Consider the following 21486-nt stretch of genomic DNA (forward strand, 5'->3'; position numbering starts at 1 on the left):
AACTGACTGAAAGTTTGTTCCGTTAGAATTTGTTTTACTCTTTGTCCAAGAAGATGCATACTGTGATTTTTATATCAGTTCTTCTCCAACTTACTGGTTATGGATATTCTTAGGGTATTTATGCCCATGGATTGAATGAATAATAACACTTCTTCAGCTTAAAAATAAATGTTTAAATGAAATGTTAATGTTAAATGAATGTTTATGTAATGTAAATGAAATGGTAAATGTTGTTTTGAGTCTGTTTTTTTTTTAATGTTTTTGCAAATGCCAGTGAAAATGCCAGAGTCAGTGTTTTGTTCTATGGGAAATTCACTCTGCTGGGTGATGGTGTGCTTTTCATTTGCTTGTTAATGATACAAGTGACTTGGAATATGCCATTCAGTTGGGAATAGACAGGAAATTACAGGAATTTATACTGGCTGCAATGGCAATTAGAAGGCAGTATTTAAAAGTACTATTAGTTATTTTTGTTTTGAATCCACTAGTTTTATGTCTTGGGAGAAGGGATTGCATTAGAGATTGCCTTTTTTTCTTCATGTTGGCTTGCAAGAAAGAAAGCGAGGCAGGTTTTTAAAACTGGTTTAATAAGTTTGTTAAATGTAGGCCTCTGTGGTACCTATAGTCTCTGGGATTAAGATTCCCCATCTCTAAAGTGAAAGGGTTGATGTGGGCTTCCATAATGTTTTCCAACTCATATTTCATGTTGTGTCTAATATATACTTAATTTCTCACTGGTCTTTCATCAGAAATTTTAAGGAATGTATAAAAAATAGGTTTCAAACTATTTTATCCATAATACTATAATGTTGTATTCATATCTCATCAAGCTTACAGTGTACTCCCATGTCCATAAAAAACAAATCATGTCTAGTCTTTACAGAATTTAATTTATAAATGTCAAAGGTGAACATTTGGTGCCCTGATGTCTCATGTGGGCCTGTTATTCAAGGGATTCTCCATGAATTTCCTTTTGGCTCCAGTAGAAAGCTTCTGCCAAAAGAATGAAAGTCAAGACAAGTCCCTCCTTGTCTCTTTGTCTTCCTTTGTTTTTTTTTGTTGTTGTTGTTTTGTTTTTTTGTTTTTTGTGGTACGCGGGCCTCGCACTGTTGCGGCCTCTCCCGTTGTGGAGCACAGGCTCCGGACGCGCAGGCTCAGCAGCCATGGCTCACGGGCCCAGCCGCCCCGCGGCATGTGGGATCTTACCGGACCGGGGCACAAACCCGCGTCCCCTGCATCAGCAGGCGAACTCTCAACCACTGCGCCACCAGGGAAGCCCCTTCCTTTGTTTTTTAAAGAATTACTGGAAAAAACATTTTTTCAGAAAGAATATATTATAAATCGTTTCTTTATATGCATAGTAGTAAATTTGATATAGACTGAAACAACTAAAACCAATACATATTTGTTATAAGGTACCTACTATGCTTAAATCTGGGGCAGATGGAAAGTCATTAGATATTAAGCACCAAAGCATAAAAAGTTAAAAGGGAGAAGGTTGTGACAAATGGTAATGAGAAGAAGTACTCTTTTATGTAGATGTTGGACGGTTCTTCTTTTCCCATCTACCTCTTAACCATAGTTTCTAAGAGCAAAGACTTTATTGTCTTCATTATTGATCCTCTCTCTTGGTGATGTTCATTTCCAACAATAGTGACAAGTCCTGATCTTCTTCCTCCAGTTCAATATTTAGCAAGCACTATACTAGATGTAAGTGTACCAGAATCAAGTCCAGCTGCTCGCTGCTCAAAAGCCAATACTCAAGAGGCAAGTATTGGTAGAAAGGAAAAGTTGATTTAATCAGAAGGCCGGCAATCTGGGGAGAAGGTGGACTCATGTCCCAAAACTAACTCTGAAGATTCTGCTCAGCCATGCCAGTTTTTAAAGGTAAAAATCTCAGTGAATCATCAAGACAGGAGGTCAAGCTCTGCATCATTTTCCATTGTAGGCAGGCTGGCTGACTCCTCATGATCTTTCTTCAGATGTTATCTTGCCCATGTGGACTGCCTGCAGGATCACTAAGGGAGCTGCTGGGGGTGGAAAGCTAGTCATTCTTTAACTACTTAATTGTTCATTCCTACTTCTTTTAACTTAGAGAAGGAATCAACAGGTTAGGCAAGGTATTGTGCACATTCAGTAGAGCATAAGTCAGGAGTTAGGTTGAATGTTACCTAGTGATCTCATTTCTATAATTAAGGTTTAAGGGGAACAGAAATAGACAAACAGGAAAGGGGCAAAAGAGCTCTTACAAATCCCCATTTGTCAGACATCATTCCATTTCTGTGGGATTAGGGATGAAGGTCCATCTTCTATAATTTCTTCATGCTGGCATAGGGCACCATATTCTCAGAGTAGAAGATGTTGACATGACTCTGTAGCATCTCTTTGCTGACAATTTTAGTTGCCTGCTTACATATATGGACACAGCAAGCTACAATTATTTGGATGCCGACAAAGATATAGATTATTATGAGCAACAGTGTTAATCCCATTCACTTGAGGCCAGTTCTTGGAATTGTGCTACCAATAGATTCAGTACTGCTCAAGATGGAGCAGCTTATGTCATGGCTACAATCTGGTCATCATGCAGTTAGCTTTTTCCCCTCTGGTAGTAATTACAGTATCTGTAAAAAAAACTCAGGAATGTGCATCAGACACTGAAAGATTCTGTGACGCTCTTGTCCTTATCATTAACTACTTGAGTCTGCTCTTTTGTGACTCAGGGAGGCTTGGGAAACTTCAGCTTTTCTACAAACAAGAGTCAGGGGACATGGAGGGACCTTTGTACTTGGGTGGGAATTGGGGTGGGGAGCCACAGGGTTCTGCTCAGTTCCACAGGGAACAAGACAGGCTCCAATGTAGACTGCAGACTGAAGAGGGAGGCACAAATTATAAAAATAATGATTTAATTACAATTAGTTTTTAAAAGGAGACACAGTATCAACTAAGGGGCCTTGACCCGGGTGCCTGGGGTGCAGGAGAGCCGTGCCTGGTGCATGTAAGCTTTATTTAAATGATGAGTAGGAGTTCTCCAAACAAAAGTGTAGAACTGAGGGGATGCAATAAAGAACATTAAAGCAGAGAAAATGCTTGAGGCAGAAGGCACGGCATGTGTCTGGGGAATAGTTCAAGGACAGAACTAGGACCATAGTTAGATGCTAAGAGAAGATACATAGAATGTACATCCAAACTGAGGAAATTCAAATTATGAGAGCTGATCATTTTTCATCTTGGGCCCACAGAGAAGTGTGGACTTTTTTAAACTATAATTATCTTTATTATTTTTTAGAGGCATTACTATCAACAAGATTAGAATCCTGAAAACTTCTTACTACACTTATCAAACAATTTATGATCTAACCCAGTGTTTTCGGACCCTGATCTTCTTTGGTCATTATCTAACCCCTGTGAGGTAGGAATGGATCCCAATACATTTGACTAAGATAATAGAAGTTCAGAATTTTCAAGTGACTCTTCAGATCAGAAATTTTCAACATATGTCTGTAGTGGGAGAAGAACTTGAAAATCCAGCTCTTTCAACTTGTTAAGTCCAGAACTTTCTGTTAATGTTGTAGTCTGTTTTTCTCCAGCATGGTTTATATATATTAAATTTCATTTTAAAAAGTAGTTACTGGAGAAAATTGTTAAAATATTGGGTTTGACTTTTCATCAGTGAACACTAAAAGAAGCAGCTTGAAAACTATATAATGGGTTGAATTGGTGAGAGACCTGTGGTTTTTATTGTTTGTAATTAAAATAGAATATGGCAGTGAACTGAGGTTGGTTGTAACATTTCATTTTTAATCACGTCAGAAATTGTAAGAGTAATTTTAAAAATTAAATAATGACCTAAATCGTGGTATTTCCTTGATTAAAAATGAAAATATATTTTTGGCCTTTGCAAAAATTACATTGAGATTCCAGTTATATTCAATGCTTAGGACGAAAACATTTTGCTAAAATATCAGTGCTTTGTGTGTTTTTACTGCTCCAAGGACAGTACAGGCAGTTTACAGGGGTATAATTAGAATTGGATTTTTCTAAATGTTGTTCCAAACTATTTCACTTTTAGCCTAGGATTTTTTATTTTTAAATTGCCTCTTATAACAATGCGTTTAGTAATTTAATTTACTCTTCCTACCTGTGTGTATTTTATATGAGATACTTTCCAGAGACGTTTAGAGTTAAAACTTTCCCATGAGTAAAATGGGAAGAAATAGGGAAGGGATTAGCTAAGCTTACAAGCCAAAAATGAAGGGAAAATTAAATGATTAATTTGTTTCAAAAAAGGAATGTAGTTAAAGGACAAATAGTAAAGTGATAGGAAATAATTTCCTTAAAAGTAAAAGCTAAAAGATCAGGCTACTTAAGACATGAGAAACTCTATAAAACTATGAGGAAGATCGAATACAAAGACCAAGGGTTACGAACAAACAATTCTCAAAAGAAGAAATATAATAGCTTTTAAAAGATAGGGAAACATACAATTTCATTAGAAATCAAAGAAATTCAAATTCAAGTAAAGAATTCAATGAATTCTTTTTAGCTGCTCTAGCACTTATTCTCAGTAATTCTTCTCTTGGTAATATATCTTAAGAAAATATAATGTTTTTCTATGTTTACCAGCAAAGATAGTAGCATTGCTATTTATTAGAGGCAAAAATTTAAAAAGCATCTAAATGCCCCAAAAAGGAAAATAATTAAATAAATTATGGTTATCCCCTTTTGAGGAAATATTATAAACCCTAGGTTAAATTTATAAAGAATAACAACAACAGAGGCAACTATCTATGTTATGGTACATGAAGAATGATTAAATTATACAAAATAGCTATATCATTAAAAAAGCAAAGTAAAACAAGTAAACAGTGTTAAGAATGGATATTTTAGCTTTTTGGACTTTTACAGTCAATCTTTTTTGGCGGGGGGGACAGGCTTAATGTTTTCTATTTTATGTTTTCTTTAATGAGCATATTAGTTTTGGAAGGACTAAATTCTTTAGCAAAATGTGAAAGTACAAGCATCTTAATCTATTGCTCAGATAGTCTGTAGAAAAGATAGGAAAATTATTATAGTAACCGAATAATTATCCAAAAATTATTTAACAGAACTCAACATGTAAAACTTAAGATAAAAATTAAGTGAGAAAGGAATAAAAAGTAGAGCAAGGCATCTTGTCTGAATTCTCTATTAAATACTGTATTTCCATGATGAATTCATCAAATATAATAACAGTACAAACATTTACTAAGTGCTTTTGTGTCCTGAGAAATTCGCATTTGATCCCCACAAAAGCCAGGCGATGAGATTACCTGTCTTCATTTTACAATGAGGAAGGTGAGGTCATCAAGCTGTAGGGTAGATTATCTAAGATTTCAATGCCACTTAGTATAGAGGCAGCATTTGAACCAGAACAGTCCTGACTGCTGTGTTGCACTGTCATCAACTCTATGTCAGTGTAAGAGATGAACACAGATATTTTACATCCATGGATGCTTTATTGGTGGATGATACAATATATATCAAATACACTGAAAGTTGGGACTCACTCACCTTTTATTATCATTCGGGACATTTAGGGTAGAAAACTATTTCTATTTATCTTGTCAAACATGGACAACTCATTTAAGGTCCAAGCTTCAGTGAATGATGAGGTGGTCTTTGTTCTTCTGTTGTTTTTTACCTTTTTATTCTGAAGCCATAAAAGACTTGAAAATAAGAAGGAGAAGTCTTTATGGAATTCATGCATTTACGATGAATATTCCATTCTTGGTTCTATCTGAATTTTCTTTTGAGGAAGGAGAATAAGTAAGAATTTTGTGTACATATAATATTTATTATTTTGAATCTACTACTTATTGACCTTTTAAATTTCATTTCCAATAACCTTTTATAGAAAGTATAGTATAAAATACTACTTAAAATATAAACACTTTATATAAAATTTTAGTTTTCACAGTACAACTAAAACTCTTAATATATTAAGTACATAGTATATCAATCTATAACCCCTATGCAGTGTATACTTGAGCCTTGTAAGCATTTTTCATAAAACACGTTTAAAAACCAACTCAGGGCTTCCCTGGTGGCGCAGTGGTTGAGAGTCTGCCTGCCGATGCAGGGGACACGGGTTCATGCCCCCATCCGGGAAGATCCCACATGCTGCGGAGCGGCTGGGCCCGTGAGCCATGGCCGGTGAGCCTGCGCGTCCGGAGCCTGTGCTCCGCAACGGGAGAGGCCACAACAGTGAGAGGCCTGCGTACCGCAAAAAAAATAATAATAATAAATTTAAAAAATAAAAACCAACTCATTATGGTGATAGCAATCAGGCATCACGCAGCCTGGCACCATTGTCATACAAATGGCCACTTGTTAGTAGTACAGCTGTAAGCAAATGTCTTTACCTCTCCGCGCTCCCATTTCCCCATATGGAAGATGCTCATAATACCATACTTCTGAGATTCCAAAATGACATAGGTCTGACTCACTGTCTTAGTCCATTCAGGCTGCTGTAACAAAATACCACAGACTGAGTGGCTTATAAACAACAGAAATTTATTTCTCACAGTTCTGGAAGCTGGAATTCTGAGATCAGGGTGCCAGCATGGTCTGGTGAGGGCCCTCTTCTGGGTTGCAGATTTCCCCTTGTATACTTGCACGGTGGAAGAAATGAGGGAGCTCTCTGAGGCCTCTTTTATGAGAACACAAATCTCAGAGCCCTCGTGACCTAATCACCATCCAGAGGCCCTACCTACTAATACCCTCACCTTGGGAGTTAAGATTTAGACCATAGCACCCACCAAGTTTTATTATCTTTATTATATTTCAAAAAAGAAATGAATACTATTGTTATAAAATGTGCAAGGATTATAAGATGCTTCACAGTACTAGAATGATTAAATCAATTCAAGTAATATGGCGTGGCCTGACTCCAGAGTTTTCAGAATTTACATAAAGGAAAGTGCTTAGTGTCATGCCAGGCACATACGTATCCATTAATGGTAGTACTCTTATTATGGAATCTCAGTGTCAAACAGTTACATTTCTGACCCAGTGCTGGGTGCTTTTATGCACAGTTTGTCACTCCAGTAATCTAACCCTGTTAGATCAAAGTAACATTATCCCTGTTTTACAGATGCAAGATTTAAGGTATCAAGAGTGTAAGTGACATATCGAAGGCCCTTATGCATAGTAACTTGGAAGAGCAAGGATTTGAACCTTGTCTGATCTCCAGGCCGTGATATTTTTATGGTTTGCCTGGTGCTTTCACAGTTTCACTCTTAGGAAATATGAGCCTGGTGGGTCTTCAAATGTGACACAGATCCAGAATGCTGAGATTTTGGAGGACTGCTGGTGGAGAAACCCACGGAGCTCTCATAGTCATGTACTTGAAAGCCTCAGGAAGGAAGGGCAGCTTGAGGTCATCAAGACAGGGAAAGAGCCTGACAGGGGCAGATGGAGGGAAGGAGCTTAAGTAGAGGGGAGTGAAAAGAAAAGACAGGAGGCAAGGGACCAACCCCCACCCTGGGCAGTTTTATTCATGCTGCCTTGTTTATTCCTTCTGATAACACAGTGAGGTTATCCTTGTTTAAAAAGTGAGGAACCTGAGGCTCAAAACCAGAGAATCTTGAAAATAACCAGGTGGCCCTTCTCCAGCATTGAACACAATACCTCACACGAAGAAGGTGGTCAGTCAATATTTTGTTCAATAAAAGAATGACTAAGGGAGGATAGACTGGCTTTCAGTTGGTTTTACTCTTTCCTTTTCTTATCTCTGCTTCCATTTTTTGCATGGGAATAGAATCTACCTTGTTTAAATCATTTGTGACCAAATCTTGTTTTGCTAAGAAAAAGGTACAGTTAAGTTCTTGTCTTAGTCCACTCGGGCCGCTGTAACAAAATACCATAAACTACATGACTTACGAACAACAGAAATTTATTCCTCACAGTTCTAGAGGCTGAAAGGCCCAAGATCATGCTCAGGTCAATTTGGTGCTGGTGAGGCCTGCTTCCTCATTTACAGCCATCTTCTATCTGTGTTCTCCTGTGGTGGAAAGGAAAAGGGAGCTCTCCGAGGTCTCTTTTATGTGGGCACTGATCCCATTCATGAGGGTCCCACCCTCACGAGCTAAGCACCTCTCAAAGGCCCCACTTCCACATCCCATCACTTTGGGGGTTAGGATTTCAGCATATGAACAGGAGGAAGGCACAGCCATTCAGACCATAGCAACAATTTACATATATTCTTTTGAAGATTTTGTATAGGACTCAAAAAGCTATAAAAGCAAGATGACGAGAACTGTCTTCAGCAGACTCTCTTTTCAACAGCTCATCTAAATCCTGACCATTGGGTTATCACCCACGCTGTCTTACCAGGAATGCATTACTCACCTCCCCTAATAGAAGCAGCCCATGAAGGGCTCACCTCAGCTCCACTTTACCCACTCTTCTTCTTATCATTAGATGTCACCAAAAGCAGTCCGCCCAGATCCTTCCACTGTGGCTTTTTCCTTGTTCCAGTCATCTGAATCTTTGGAGAAAGCCCTCAGGCATAGATTGCTTCTGGATACTAGTAATATTCTTTTTCCTGATCTGACTTCTGATTATATGACCATAGTCACTTTGTAAAAATTCACTTACTTGTGCCCTTTATGTATATTTAAATTTGATTATAAGTTGAACAAAGCCAAACAATGCACCTCCATCCAGAAATGATGCACTTAGCTTGATACCTTGCACACCTCCGTTTCAAATTTATATCCATTTATAACTAGTTAAACAATCTCCATAATCTCCTCTTTCCTCTGCTAGATGGGAACTATTCCAAGGATAAATGTTGCATTTATCTTCATATCCCCCATATCTTGTTTATACAAGGCACAATGTACATATCTTGGGTTGGATACTTTAACCTACAGTTTCTTCATTTCCCAAACCATTCAAGTGATTCCATAGTACAATGGAATATAATAAACTTTAGCCACCTTAGGTAGTTTGAACTGTTCTGGAATTAAGATATCTTTGAAGGTATAATTGATGTCTGGATCACTTGTTGTATTCCGAGGGAAATTCAAAGCTCTAAAACCATGGCCACGGCCACCATGTTGCTCAAGTCCAAGAGACACATCCATAGAGACATCATTGTGAATGGCACCCTTGAGAATTGTGCAGTGCCCAGCATGTGTGGCCATTCACTGCAGCCCTCCCTGAAAATCACTGTGAGATGAGAGGCTATGAATAGGCAAGTGCCTGGTGACCTGGGCTAACTAGGTCCTAGCTTGCTCTGGAAGATGACGCAGTATCTATATGTATCTATTAAATCCCCACCATGTGCCAGGAAGTAAGAGAGTGAGCCACTGTGATATATGGGGAAAGAGCATTCCAGGTAGAGGGAATGGCAAAAGACTGTGGAGCATGGGTCTTTATTACTCTGGTGTGTTAGATGAACAGCAAGGGGCTAATATAATTAAGTAACCAAGAGGGAGAGTAGTAGAAGACAAAGGAGTTGAGGTCAGAGAACTGATGTAGAGGTTGGGGGGAGAGCCCCGTGCTGGTCATATCAGGCAGTGTAGTCCATTGTAATGACTTTCACTTTCCCTGGGTCAACTGTAGAATGACGGGATCTGACAGGATCTCTCTGACTGCTGTGCTGAGAATACCCTGTAGAACCAAGGGCAGAAGTGTGGAGACCCATTAGGAAGTTATTGCTGTAATCCCGGGGGAGAAGATGGTTTGAGACAGGGTGGTATCAGTAGACGTAAGACAATTCTGGATACATTTTGCTAATCTGATGTCCTCTCTAAGGGGAAATATTTTAACGCAAATGTTATGTTCTAGCTGTTATTTTATAAGTAAGATTTTCATTTGCCTTTGACCATTTTTAAAGCTATATATGAATGATTTTTTACTAAAGAGAATTGGATCATTATGACACTTATTACAGATCATTTTATCTCCTTAATTTAGTAGCATTGATCATAAGAGTGAATTTTTCAGAGTATTTTAGTAAGAAATGACAGTTCCACTAAGCTATGGAGTTTATATGCAGAACTTTTAAGCAGTATTTGAGCCTACGGCTTAAGGCCAGCTTACAATTTTATGGATTTCTACCTTTCAGACAGCTTTTTAAATCCAGGAATTAATGAAAGATTGATCTTCACAGGCTTGTCATATTGATATGTTGGGAAAAATCTACCAAGTAATTTAAATTGTTCGGTTAGAGAATTGTCCAGAGAAGAAGTGGTATCCCTTTAATACTGAAACAGTTGAATCCAAAACTGTTGAATGCTTTTCCCCTTTTCCTATGTTAGCCTGTGAGGAGACTTACGCTCTTTGTATCTGGACCTCTAGAGAATGCTTTCTTTTTTTATATCCTCTTCTGTTTTTTCCTATTCAAACGTCTTTTTTCTTTCTTTCTTTCTTTACAGTTTCTCATCTTGTTTTTTTCTCCCTTTGATTGGAGAAGTGAAATAAGATGATAATAATTAACTTGGGTAAGACAAATTACAAACCAAAGAAATAATGATAAAGTGTGGTAGCACAATACAGCCCGGAGAACAAAATGTATTTTACTTAAATTTTTGTGGTTTCTTTATTTGGAAGTCTACTCAAGTATCAAACACAAAGAATGTGTTTGTCTCCTATATCTGAAAGAAAAGTGATGTCTCAGAGATCTAGTCTGCAAATGAGGGATAAAACTCTTAAATCTCCTTATTTCGAGTTTGAGAGAGTAAACTCATATGTAATGAGTATATCTTATTCATACACATATGTATTTCTAGATACACATGTATGTGTAACCTGGTCATCATGCCAGTAATATGAGGAAGGGCGTGCCACATGCAGTTGATTTCCAGAAAAGTTCAGTCTAACTGGTAGCCAATCCCAGACATGGAGTCCCGAGTATGGTGCAAAACATTTATTTTCTTGTTCCCATAAGACAACTGGTTCTCAAACTGTGGGCACCCGACTGGCAGCATCAGCTTTAGTTGGAAACTTCTTAAAATTGCAAATCACAGGCTCTGCCCCAGACCTGCCGCATCTGAAATTCTAGGGATGGGACCTAGCTCTCGGTTTCATCAAGTCCTCCAGGTGATTGTGATATGCCCTAAAGCTGGGGAACCACTGGGAAAGGCAACCTTTCAGGTCTTACAGAATCCACCAATGTGGATGGACTCCCCAAAGTGCCTGCCCTTCTCAAATGTTCTTGCTTTCCTTTCCTAACACCTTTCACTTCGCACAGTGTCCTAGCTCCATTGTGTCTCAGACTGAGGTACCCTCAATCTCAGAGCCCCAGTAGCAGCTCCTACCCACAGAACTTCAGGATCTGGCTCTGTCTTGGTGGGCGCAACTGTCGACCTTTATATTCTTCAGTGAAGAGCGCCTCTGGCTCACTTGCTAGTATTGATCACTTCTCCTAAAACTGATTCAGTGCCTTATTGTGTAAAACAGTTCACTTCCCAGTAGTAATCAAGACAAGAGGATTGAGATCAACAGCCTGTCACATATGCTCTAAGTGGGGCAGCGGTATTGGGACAATTCTGGCTTATTCCCCCTCGTTCCAGCACAGTTGACAATACCATTCTCTTTCACTCTTTTAAGTACTCTAGTTTAGATGGTAAATCAGAGTACAGTGAACTTAAATCATAAGCAGTTCTACCACTATTGGAAAGTGGTCAAAGAAGGATTCACCAAGAAGGAAATGTTTTAGGGCATAAAAATGAAAGATATCCAAGAGGTAGGCAAGACAGGCCTGGAGCTTGGGGTGGGACAAGGCAGAGAAACCTTAGAGGCTGAGGGTTCAGGACAAATAAGGATGTGAAGCAACAGTTTACACTAAGGGAAGCGGAAGTAGTTCAGAATCTGGAGCCAGGGTCTGGTGGGAGCAATAATAGAAGAAGCTGGTGGAAGAGGAGCAGTTAAGGTCATCTTTTTGTTTGTTTGTTTGTTTGTTTGTTTCTTATTCCCCCAACAGCGTATCAATTTAGGCTTTTTGGATAATTATTTAGAAGAAACCTAGTATGTCTTTGTTTCCTTATTTATGTTGGTTCTATGTATTTGAAATGCTTATTGCTCTATCTTCCATCAATTTTGGGCCCTCTTTCAAACCAACGATGACTATATAAACAGCATAATAATAACATACTTTCAACTTTGGTTCAGATTTTCAAATTCACTTTAAAAAGAGATACCAAATGATTCACATTCCATAATGTTTTATGGCTTTATCATAGCAAAACACTAACCCTGGACTGTTGAGATCTATGGCCTGTCGAGAACAGAGTGCAGGGAATTATGCAAATACCTTACTAATATGCTGTGTTATTGTTTTTCTGAATGTTAATATGATGATTGAATCCTCCTGTTAGAAAATGATCGTATAGAAATTCTTTCTGTCACCATTTGCAATACACAAATTATGTGTTTCGTGTAGTTTTGTGATCTTGGAAGCTGCTTACAAAGTCTGTGTTCTGTGGCAAAGCTTACCTAAACCATAAGGAAATGTTTTTAAATATTTTAAAAATTGTATATTTGATTTTACACAATTAGTTAATGTTACTCTTTTTTTGTTGTTGATGAACACAGAGATGTGTTCGGCATTAATAGACCTTGGAAGGCTTTGCCCTGGACATTGCATATCAACTGTCCTCTTAGGCCATTGAGTATCATTGTCTTCATCACATAGACTTCTTGTCACTGGCCGTCTCTGTTTCTGTATGGACAGTATAGATTTCATTCCCTTCCTTCTTTCTTTTTTACCAGAGCTAATATTATCTCCTTTTCCCTCTACCATCTGGAGTAATAAATTTTAAGAAAATAACCTTCATTATTCCACTAATTGTTGCATTTTCCTACTGTTAATACAGAATACATTTCAGGATTAATAGCTGTCTAGAAAGGAAAAAGAACAATTGATAAATTCCTACATTATCCTTTGTTTAAATAGCACATAAGTAGTATATCTATTAATACATTTAGTCAGGTAAATAGGCCTTGAGGACAGGTAGCAATTAATATTATGGGTTTTTTTTAATCTATTTATTTATTTATTTATGGCTGCATTGGGTCTTCGTTGCTGCACACAGGCTTTCTCTAGTTGCGGCAGATGGGGGCTACTCTTTGTTGCAGTGCACGGGCTTCTCATTGCGGTGTCTTCTCTTGTTGCAGAACACGAGCTCTAGGCACGTGGCTGCAGTAGCTGTGGCACTCAGGCTCAGTAGTTGTGGCGCACGGGCTCAGTTGCTCCACGGCATGTGGGATCTTCCCAGACCAGGGATGGAACCCATGTCCCCTGCACTGGCAGGCGGATTCTTAACCACTGCGTCACCAGGGAAGTCCTAATATTTAAAAAAATTTTTTTAATCTGTAATAAGTATAGCTAACTGAAATATGGGTTTAGCCTGGTATCCTGTACTAAGATATATGTGAGGGGATGTTAATTTTTCAGCATGCCAAAGAGTGTCTAATTTTTGTTTTACTTTTTTAAAACCTCATATACTTTAAATTGTGTCTCATATCAACATGTCTGTAGGGTTAGGGTCTACATGAATTTCATAAGTAATGTGTTTTTCTGTTTATCAACAAAACCATTTACAACTCTGTTTTCTTAAAAATTTTCTGACCCAACAATTATATTTGTTTTGGGAAATGAGAAAGGTGCCAAATGTTAGGTGACAAACTAAGAAAGTTATGTAAAACTTTTTGTAGAAAGAACTGAAGGATCTCCAACTCCCGGTCTGAAAGTAGGATTCAAATCCTAGGCTTGTCTTTACGCACCACTCTTTACCAATTGAAGTTTAGAAACGGTTAAGTACAAGCAGTGGCTGTGGTTTATTATAAATCTTTAAAACAGAAAACTTCCCCTGTATTTTAAGAACTGGTCCTTTTAGGTCAGAAGACAATTTGTAATATTTAGTAGATAAATGCTAAGCGAGGGACCCACCATTTTTAAAGTTTTTCAGTTTCCATGTATGCCTAGGACTTGCAATCATTTTTGTAACTATTTTTCATGCTGTTAAAGTCTTGAACGTTAAGCAAATAGGAATCTGAAAGCAAAGAGAAATAATAAATAGAAAACAATTCTATAAACCTGTCAATTGCATGGGTGGTTTCTACATATCTCTGTCCTCCCTTGATTTGGTTTTCATTTGATTATCTGTATCAGACAAGGCTTAACATCATTACTTTTGCTGCTAATAAATCCTTAGCTATGAAAAAGCAGCCTGCTCTCTCTGTTTGCATGTTTACAGCCTTAAAATTGGGCCCAACTTTTATGTTGTTTTCTTTGCCTTTACAATATGATTCTAGGATAGCATCATATAAACAATTCTCGAGATACAGTTTTGAAGAATTGTGTGGCTCTATCTGCAATAATTCTAACCTTGCAAAGCTGACCTGAAAGTAAATCTGTATGTGTTAATAATCTCAGAAATCTGTATGTGTTAATATTCTTCCGTGTTTATTAGTCAATCTATAAGTTAATGCTAAACCAACCTTTCTGTGTTCTTCCAGTAATTTTAGTGTTACTTAAATATAAGAAATAAATATATCTTAATATGGGTAGCCCTGTTTGTGAATGTGCGTCAGAGACAAAAACTGTTTTAAAGGACCAATAATTAAAATCAATTCAAGTTATATTTGTCATATATCTTTTTTTCCTACAAAGCAACTCCCATCTTAGGATCTCAGAGGTTTATAGCTAATAATTATATTTTATACTAGTGATGCAACATAATGATTATCGTGACTTATATAGGTGGAACAACTAATGTTTAAACCAGTTGATGGGTGACTTACTGAAATATATCACACCCGAGCTGTGATTCAACAGAACTAATATAGGGCCTTAATCCCCAAACTCTTTGACCATCAGAAAACTAAAATCTCCCCCGTAGTCTTTTTTATATTGCTTTACTTTTTAAAAACATTTTTACATATCTAGTATATCTTTAAATTTGTTCATTTTATTTCTTGCTTCAATAGTCTTTGGAGGATTTTTAAGGAAAAAAATTTGTTAATGTACCAGATTAGGCACATTGCGATGCCCTGCAATTAAGGGAAATGTATATAAAATATGACTAAATAATGAGCACGTAGATACATGGTACACATAAACCTTAGCTTCGTATCACCCTTACCACTGTTCTTACGTTTTTCTCTATAGCAGCTTTAGTTGTTTCACAGGATTATTATTTTCCAATTTTCAGCTCACTTGACTTCATGCTTTGCAGGTCAATTTCTTCTTGAAGAAGCTCGCCTCATAGAAGCAGCTGAGATGGCAAAAAAAGCGGCTGAACTGGATAGCACGGAGTTTGATGTGGTCTTCAATGCTGCCCACATGCTCAGGTTAGTTTTTGCTACTGTGCCTGAGAAGACCAACACTGTAGCTTTATTCTTATTAAATTAATATAATATAATTAAATCAATAATACTAATTCCCCTTATATGTCACCTTATTCCATATTCTAAAAGTGAATTATGCTGCTTAACCATGTTAAAATCAGTCAGGACTATTTAATTCATTATAGTTTATGCGCATAGTACATAGGGTATATGAACTTTTAGTACTCTGAAAATTATTCAGGCCCCTTTTCTCTTTCCTTCAAAAATTATTGGCCATAAAATACAAAAGGAAAATTGCAAAACTGAAATTAGTAACTGTCTAATTAAATGTTTCCAAGACAAAACATTATGTCAGTTAGTCAACTGCATCTCAATATTTGTGTTTTTGTATTAATTATATTGAATGGGTCATGTGGGTACATTTTATTACGCTTGGTAGTAGAGAGGATTATCAAATATAAATATACTTAAGGCCTAGCAAATTCTCAAAATGGCCCTATAATTAGCACTGTTGCTATGTGTTAAAACAATATGTTTTTAGACCATTAGTGCATCTGTTTTCAGAAAGACTATTTTGAAGGCTAATTACAATAATAGCAAAACAAAAGGCAGATGAAAGTTTTTTGTGTGAATATAAAATGAAAGTGAATGCATTAAAGGAGGATGTTTTTAAGAAACTCGAATGATTTATACAGTTGTTTAAAAAGCATTGTTCTGTTAGCCATACGTATACCCCTTCGCACATGCTGTTACCTGAATTTCACTCTATTAAATCTCCACATAAATGCTTCCTTAGGTGACATTCACACTATGGGCTCTGAACTTGGCTTCTAGGGGCAAGTTTCTAATTATGTAGATTACTCTTACATGGGAAGAAAAATAGCAGAGAATTGGTCCACATTTGGATGGTTTTAAAACATGGACTTTTTTAGATAAGTAGAGGAACATTTAAAAAACATTTTTTTTGAGATCATGGTAGATTTGCATGCAGTTAAGAAATAATACAGAGAGATCCCTGTACCACTTATCCAGTTTCCCCAGTGGTGATATCTTGTAGAACTACCATACAGGATCAAAACCAGTATTTTGATATTGATGCAGTCCACTGGTTTTATTGGGTTTCCCCAGTTTTAGTTGTACCCCTGTGTGTGTCTGTGTGTTTTTAGTTTTGTGCACTTTTATTACATGTATAGGTTAGTGTATCCATCACTCAGTCAAAATACAGACTATTTCCATCACCACAAGCATCGTTCGTATTCTCCTTTTATAATCACATACCCTCACCTACCCCTGTCCCCCAGGAACCAATATTTAAAGCAAGTTTTGTAAATTACCTTGGATTTATAATTTGAGATTATGACTGTAACTGTATCTTAGTGGTTTACTCCTTGGCTTTTAATAAGTTTTAAATAAGAAATTCGAAGTCTGTTTGAGAGGAAAGAGTGTACTGTGAGGTTTCAGTTGAATATCCTCATTCCATATCAATGCTTAGCGTTCCTAAAGCAGGTACCTACAAAGAGAAATCACGATTCAATAGACTATTGGTATATTTTAAAAATAAACTGTAGCCAGTTCGCAGGAACCTTCAATGGAAGGATAATTTTTTTTTTTTTCCTGCAGTATGTGGGCCCCTCACTGTTGTGGCCTCTCCCGTGGCGGAGCACAGGCTCTGGACACGCAGGCTCAGCGGCCATGGCTCACGGGCCCAGCCGCTCCGCGGCATGTGGGATCTTCCCGGACCAGGGCACGAACCCATGTCCCCTCATCGGCAGGCGGACTCTCAACCACTGTGCCACGAGGGAAGCCCTAGAAGGATAATTTTTAAAAGATACTTTAATTTGCATGAGAAGGTTAGGTGCTGTGTTGGGAAGAGGACTTTTTTGTTCTTCATGAATAAAACACTGTGCTTTTAGTTACAATAAACCATTTAGAATGTGAATGCACAAGTTTCTAGAAACTAATTTATCTTAATCATAATAGATACTTTCATCAACAAGGCATTTTGCTATATATTAAATCAGTATCTGAAATTCAAGGTCTACCAACGGAAACTTAGAAACTCGTTACAAGAACATTACAAAAAACGTCCTTGTTAAATATATAGCTTGTAACTTTTCCTTAGTTACCATAGTGCTAGAAACCAGTGGAAAGTTTTTGTTATACCTTGGCGACGTGGAAATCTTTAGGATTTATTTTTCAGAACATTCTCTCTAGCTTTCTACAGTCTGCATTCCTCATTAAGTTGCATTCAGTTAGCGCCTTCCTATCTTGATTGTGAGTATGACCACAGCAACCTGGTCATATCCTTATTCAACTTGGTGGCAGTACGTATGAATGTTTTTACTTATTTTTTTAGCTCTGTCAAATTCAACAATTTCTTGAATGCCTATTGTGCAAGCTGAACACCAGCCTCTTTCCTTATTAATCAAGAGCATATAGGACTTTGTTTGCTAAAAAGAATAAAAAAGGTTATTGGTTTTCCCTTGAATGCAGCCTTATCAAAATGGTTAGCTGTCAAGATTTTGCTTATTCGGTGTTACAGCTAACATTTCCCTTGAGGCAGCCAAATTGTTGTAAATTGAGTTTGATATTAATTTTTTTCCTTCAAGAGCTCTGTTCTTTCCTAAGATATTTAGGAGACAAAATTGGCAAGGTTTGGTGATCAGTTCGATGGGAGGGAAAGGGCAGATGTCTCCCTGGCTGTGTCTTGGTTAGCTGGATCAATGTTTGACCTAATATACAAAATCATCAATTTAGGAAATGTTATAGTTCAAGACATAATTTGAAGCATACTTATTTAACTTCCCTTTCCTTGGGTAATTCCCAATGAATTGACACAAAGAATCTATTAATAAGGAAAAAACTGCTTATCACGAAAGCCAAAAAGAAAAAGGAAAAGAAAAATCATTCCACCAGAAGAGACTAGTTTGGAAGAGCCCATCAAGGGGCAAATCTTTAACTTATTAGGACCTTCAAGAGGCTTGAAATTGGAGAAATGTCTAACAGATCCATTTTAATTCTCAGTAATGGAGAAAGATCTCTTTCTGTAGAATTAGAATATTTCTAATTCCTGTTGTCAAGGTGATTCACAAGAACACTGTGTGAGGTAGAAGTATTAATGCTGTTCACCAAATATATTTGGCCTTCCCACTTCAAGAAACATAATAGGATTGCACTTTCCTGCCTTCTTCCAAGTTGAAGACCTTCCTGGGTCTTATTGGGTCGTTGAATGTGTATGAACGTGATGCTTGTTATTTCTGAGCCCAAATTGTAAGAGTCAGTGCTTTTCCCTTTTTCTGACTTGGAAATTGTGGAAATAGATCCAGAAATAAGCAAAGGGAGACAAACTTCCCTTCTCACCTGCATTGGATAGAATGAATGAATGCAAAATAAATTTTGTCCTAATTCACTGAGATTCAGGATGTGTCTATTATTGCAGTGTAATCTAATAACCTATCCTAACTGATCAGAATATATCTGTGAAAATAAAATACATAGTTGGAAAGAGGAGCCATATAACATGAGAAAAGATTAAGCAATTAATAGGATCTCTGAGTTTATAACTACAGTGGAGGCAATGTAAAATTGATAGATTGAAATTTAAATAGAAATTATATATATTTTCCCAGAACTTAATGAAAAATACTAAAAACATGAAAATGATGACTGAAAGGATAAAAGATTGACGAATAGATTGAGAATAGTATATATACACTAGTAATTTTATTTATATATCTATGTTTGTATAATTATATATAGTATACAACTATGTATATATAGTTACATATACCTGTATAGTATATAGGTATTGTTTATGTAATATGTGATACTTTTGTCTCTGTATATATAAATATGTATATATAATTATGCTGTACTTATGTGTATATAGTTAGATATGGCATATATACATATATAATTTTATTTGTTGTATAAATGTTAATATAAATAGAAAATTTCTGAAGGAGAACATAGCTCAGATGAGCAATTATCAACAAATAGAAAAAATTTCCAAGATAGGATGGAGGTCTTTAATCATCATTATTAAAACCAAAATTAATGAAAATAGATCTACTCCTAAACTTGTCTTCTTGCATGGGTCACCATTTTTAGTTGCAAACTAGAGAATCCACTCTTGCCAGTTTAAGCAGAAACAGGTTTTATTGTAGAGAATTCTATAGCCCACAGACTCTCCCATAGGCTTGAGAGTGCTCTACGTAGCCAGAAATAATTTCCACCACCTAGCTTTCCTTGGTGCTCAGCAGCTTTTAGAATCCAGAGCTCTGACACCATCACCCACAAGGAACCAAGAAGAACAAGCATCACATTCATTAGAAGATGAGTCTTCTGAGTGCAGCTGCCTACCCATTATACTTACTTCTGATTCTCATTCTCTTGAGGTTGCATCTGATTGATGGAATCTGAGTCATGTACTGATACCTTGGCTGGAAGAAAGTTGGAAGATGAGGAAATTTTCGGCTTCTGCCTTGTTTAGGAAGACAGGATGCACACTGTGGCTAATTACTAAATATATTTCCAGGGAGGGTGATCACAGATGTTGAAGGCCTCACATAATGAATGGTTGACTACATGTGTTGACATTTTTAGTACTTCAAATAAAATGGAAAAAGTACTGGATATTTCCAGATGAGAGCATTAAAAAAAAGCAGATTGGTTATCATCAAAGGAAAATATCAAAGGAATTTAAAATACTAAAACTCAGTAGAGTTATGTCTACAGAGTTGTGAGAGGAAAGTATTGAATCAATTATTCTGTTAGAAGCACTTTGTATGAATGGATTTATTCAGTGTTCTTCCAGACCTGGAAGCTAGAAAGCACACAAAGGTATTTGACACCTGAGAGGAAATCTTGAGGCACTGAAAACAAATTTAACTCATTCACAGCATTCATGGGCTCTGGTGGAAAATTGTTTTTTTCTTTTATTTTCTTTTTTAAAATCCATTTACAGGGTAATGAAGGAAAAAAAGTAGCATTTATTCAAATATCTCCTGTCTACCTAGCACCGTATTTTGCATTGTATATGTCACCCTCTTAGTTATAATTTCACATATATGAAATAGACACTAATATTCCCGTTTTACAGATGAAGATGCTGAGGCTCAAAGAGAGTTGGTATTTCCCATACTTGGTAACGCTGGGATTTAAACTTAGCATATTCTTGCCAAGTATAATACTGTTTTCACTGTGTCACATTGGCTCCCTCATAGCTTTATAACTGAGTGATTACCTAGAAGCTGTGATTCCTGAATTTATTGATGGAAAAAAGATTTATAGAGAGTGACAGGTTTTCAAATGTATAAATCCTAAATAGTAAGATCCTTCCAGTATTATTACATTACCCCTTTGTGGTAAATTTTAGAAAGTAGGTATATAGTCATAGGAGAGAGAACTCCAAGTTTGTACTCTCAAAGGAACATTAAGTTTATAGACATACCGTCACGGTATATTGTCTGACGAAGGACACACTGCTGAGATAAGTGTGCAGTTTCCTTTTATCCAGGCCTAAGGGCCCAAGTTGTCACTGCTTCCTAAGGTAGTAAGGAAAGCAAAACTGTACTGTACCAACTGGTTCCCAATGCTTCCCTAATTTCTAGAGAGCAGAGTGAATATATGAGAAAAAATTATCTTTCAGTTTTCATTCTCAAATAATTTCACTGGAAATGACATAAAATAGACGTTCTTAAGGAATAAAGGAAAAAAATCAGGTTATTTTCTCAAAGCAGATTGTGAACATACACACACACACACACACGCATACATACGTTGGATATTGGAGATATATATGTATATCTCCAAGACCCTGTAAGTAATATACTTTCTTCTTTAGCACTTCCCAAATTACCAAAGACCGCTCAAAAAGTTATTGGGTTTTCTACTTATAAATTGTACATTACTGCCAAGTTTTGGTTAAGAGGGGCGTATTTCAACTAGGCTATAGTGGGATGTAAGGTCTTTAAAGCAAAGGGGTGTGGCAGATGAGGTTAAAGGTAGGTACCTTCCTACTCTGTGCCTTTCCAACATTAATGTTCATGTGAATCACCCAGGGATCTTGTTACATCACATGTTCTGATTTAGTATGTGTGGGTGGTACCTGAGGTTTTACTCTTCTAACAAGTCACAGGTGTT

At 36.9% G+C, this 21486-nt stretch overlaps 1 protein-coding gene across 4 annotated transcripts in view; it reads left to right on the forward strand.

The window, feature by feature from the left end:
- The window catches only part of TMTC2 (transmembrane O-mannosyltransferase targeting cadherins 2), a 420660-nt gene that overhangs the window by 315012 nt on the left and 84162 nt on the right, over positions 1 to 21486 (forward strand). For all 4 annotated transcript variants that reach the window (XR_007469965.1, XM_049693957.1, XM_033407136.2 and 1 more), the window contains one exon: positions 15231 to 15345. Coding sequence is in view for 3 of the 4 variants with exons in the window: in XM_049693957.1 (XP_049549914.1) it covers positions 15231 to 15345 (115 nt within the window). In the remaining variant the exon portion in view is untranslated. The remainder of the gene's footprint in view (positions 1 to 15230; positions 15346 to 21486) is intronic.

The sequence above is a fragment of the Orcinus orca genome, chromosome 11 (assembly GCF_937001465.1).
Source record: "Orcinus orca chromosome 11, mOrcOrc1.1, whole genome shotgun sequence".
In the NCBI taxonomy this organism is placed as follows: Eukaryota; Metazoa; Chordata; class Mammalia; order Artiodactyla; family Delphinidae; genus Orcinus; species Orcinus orca.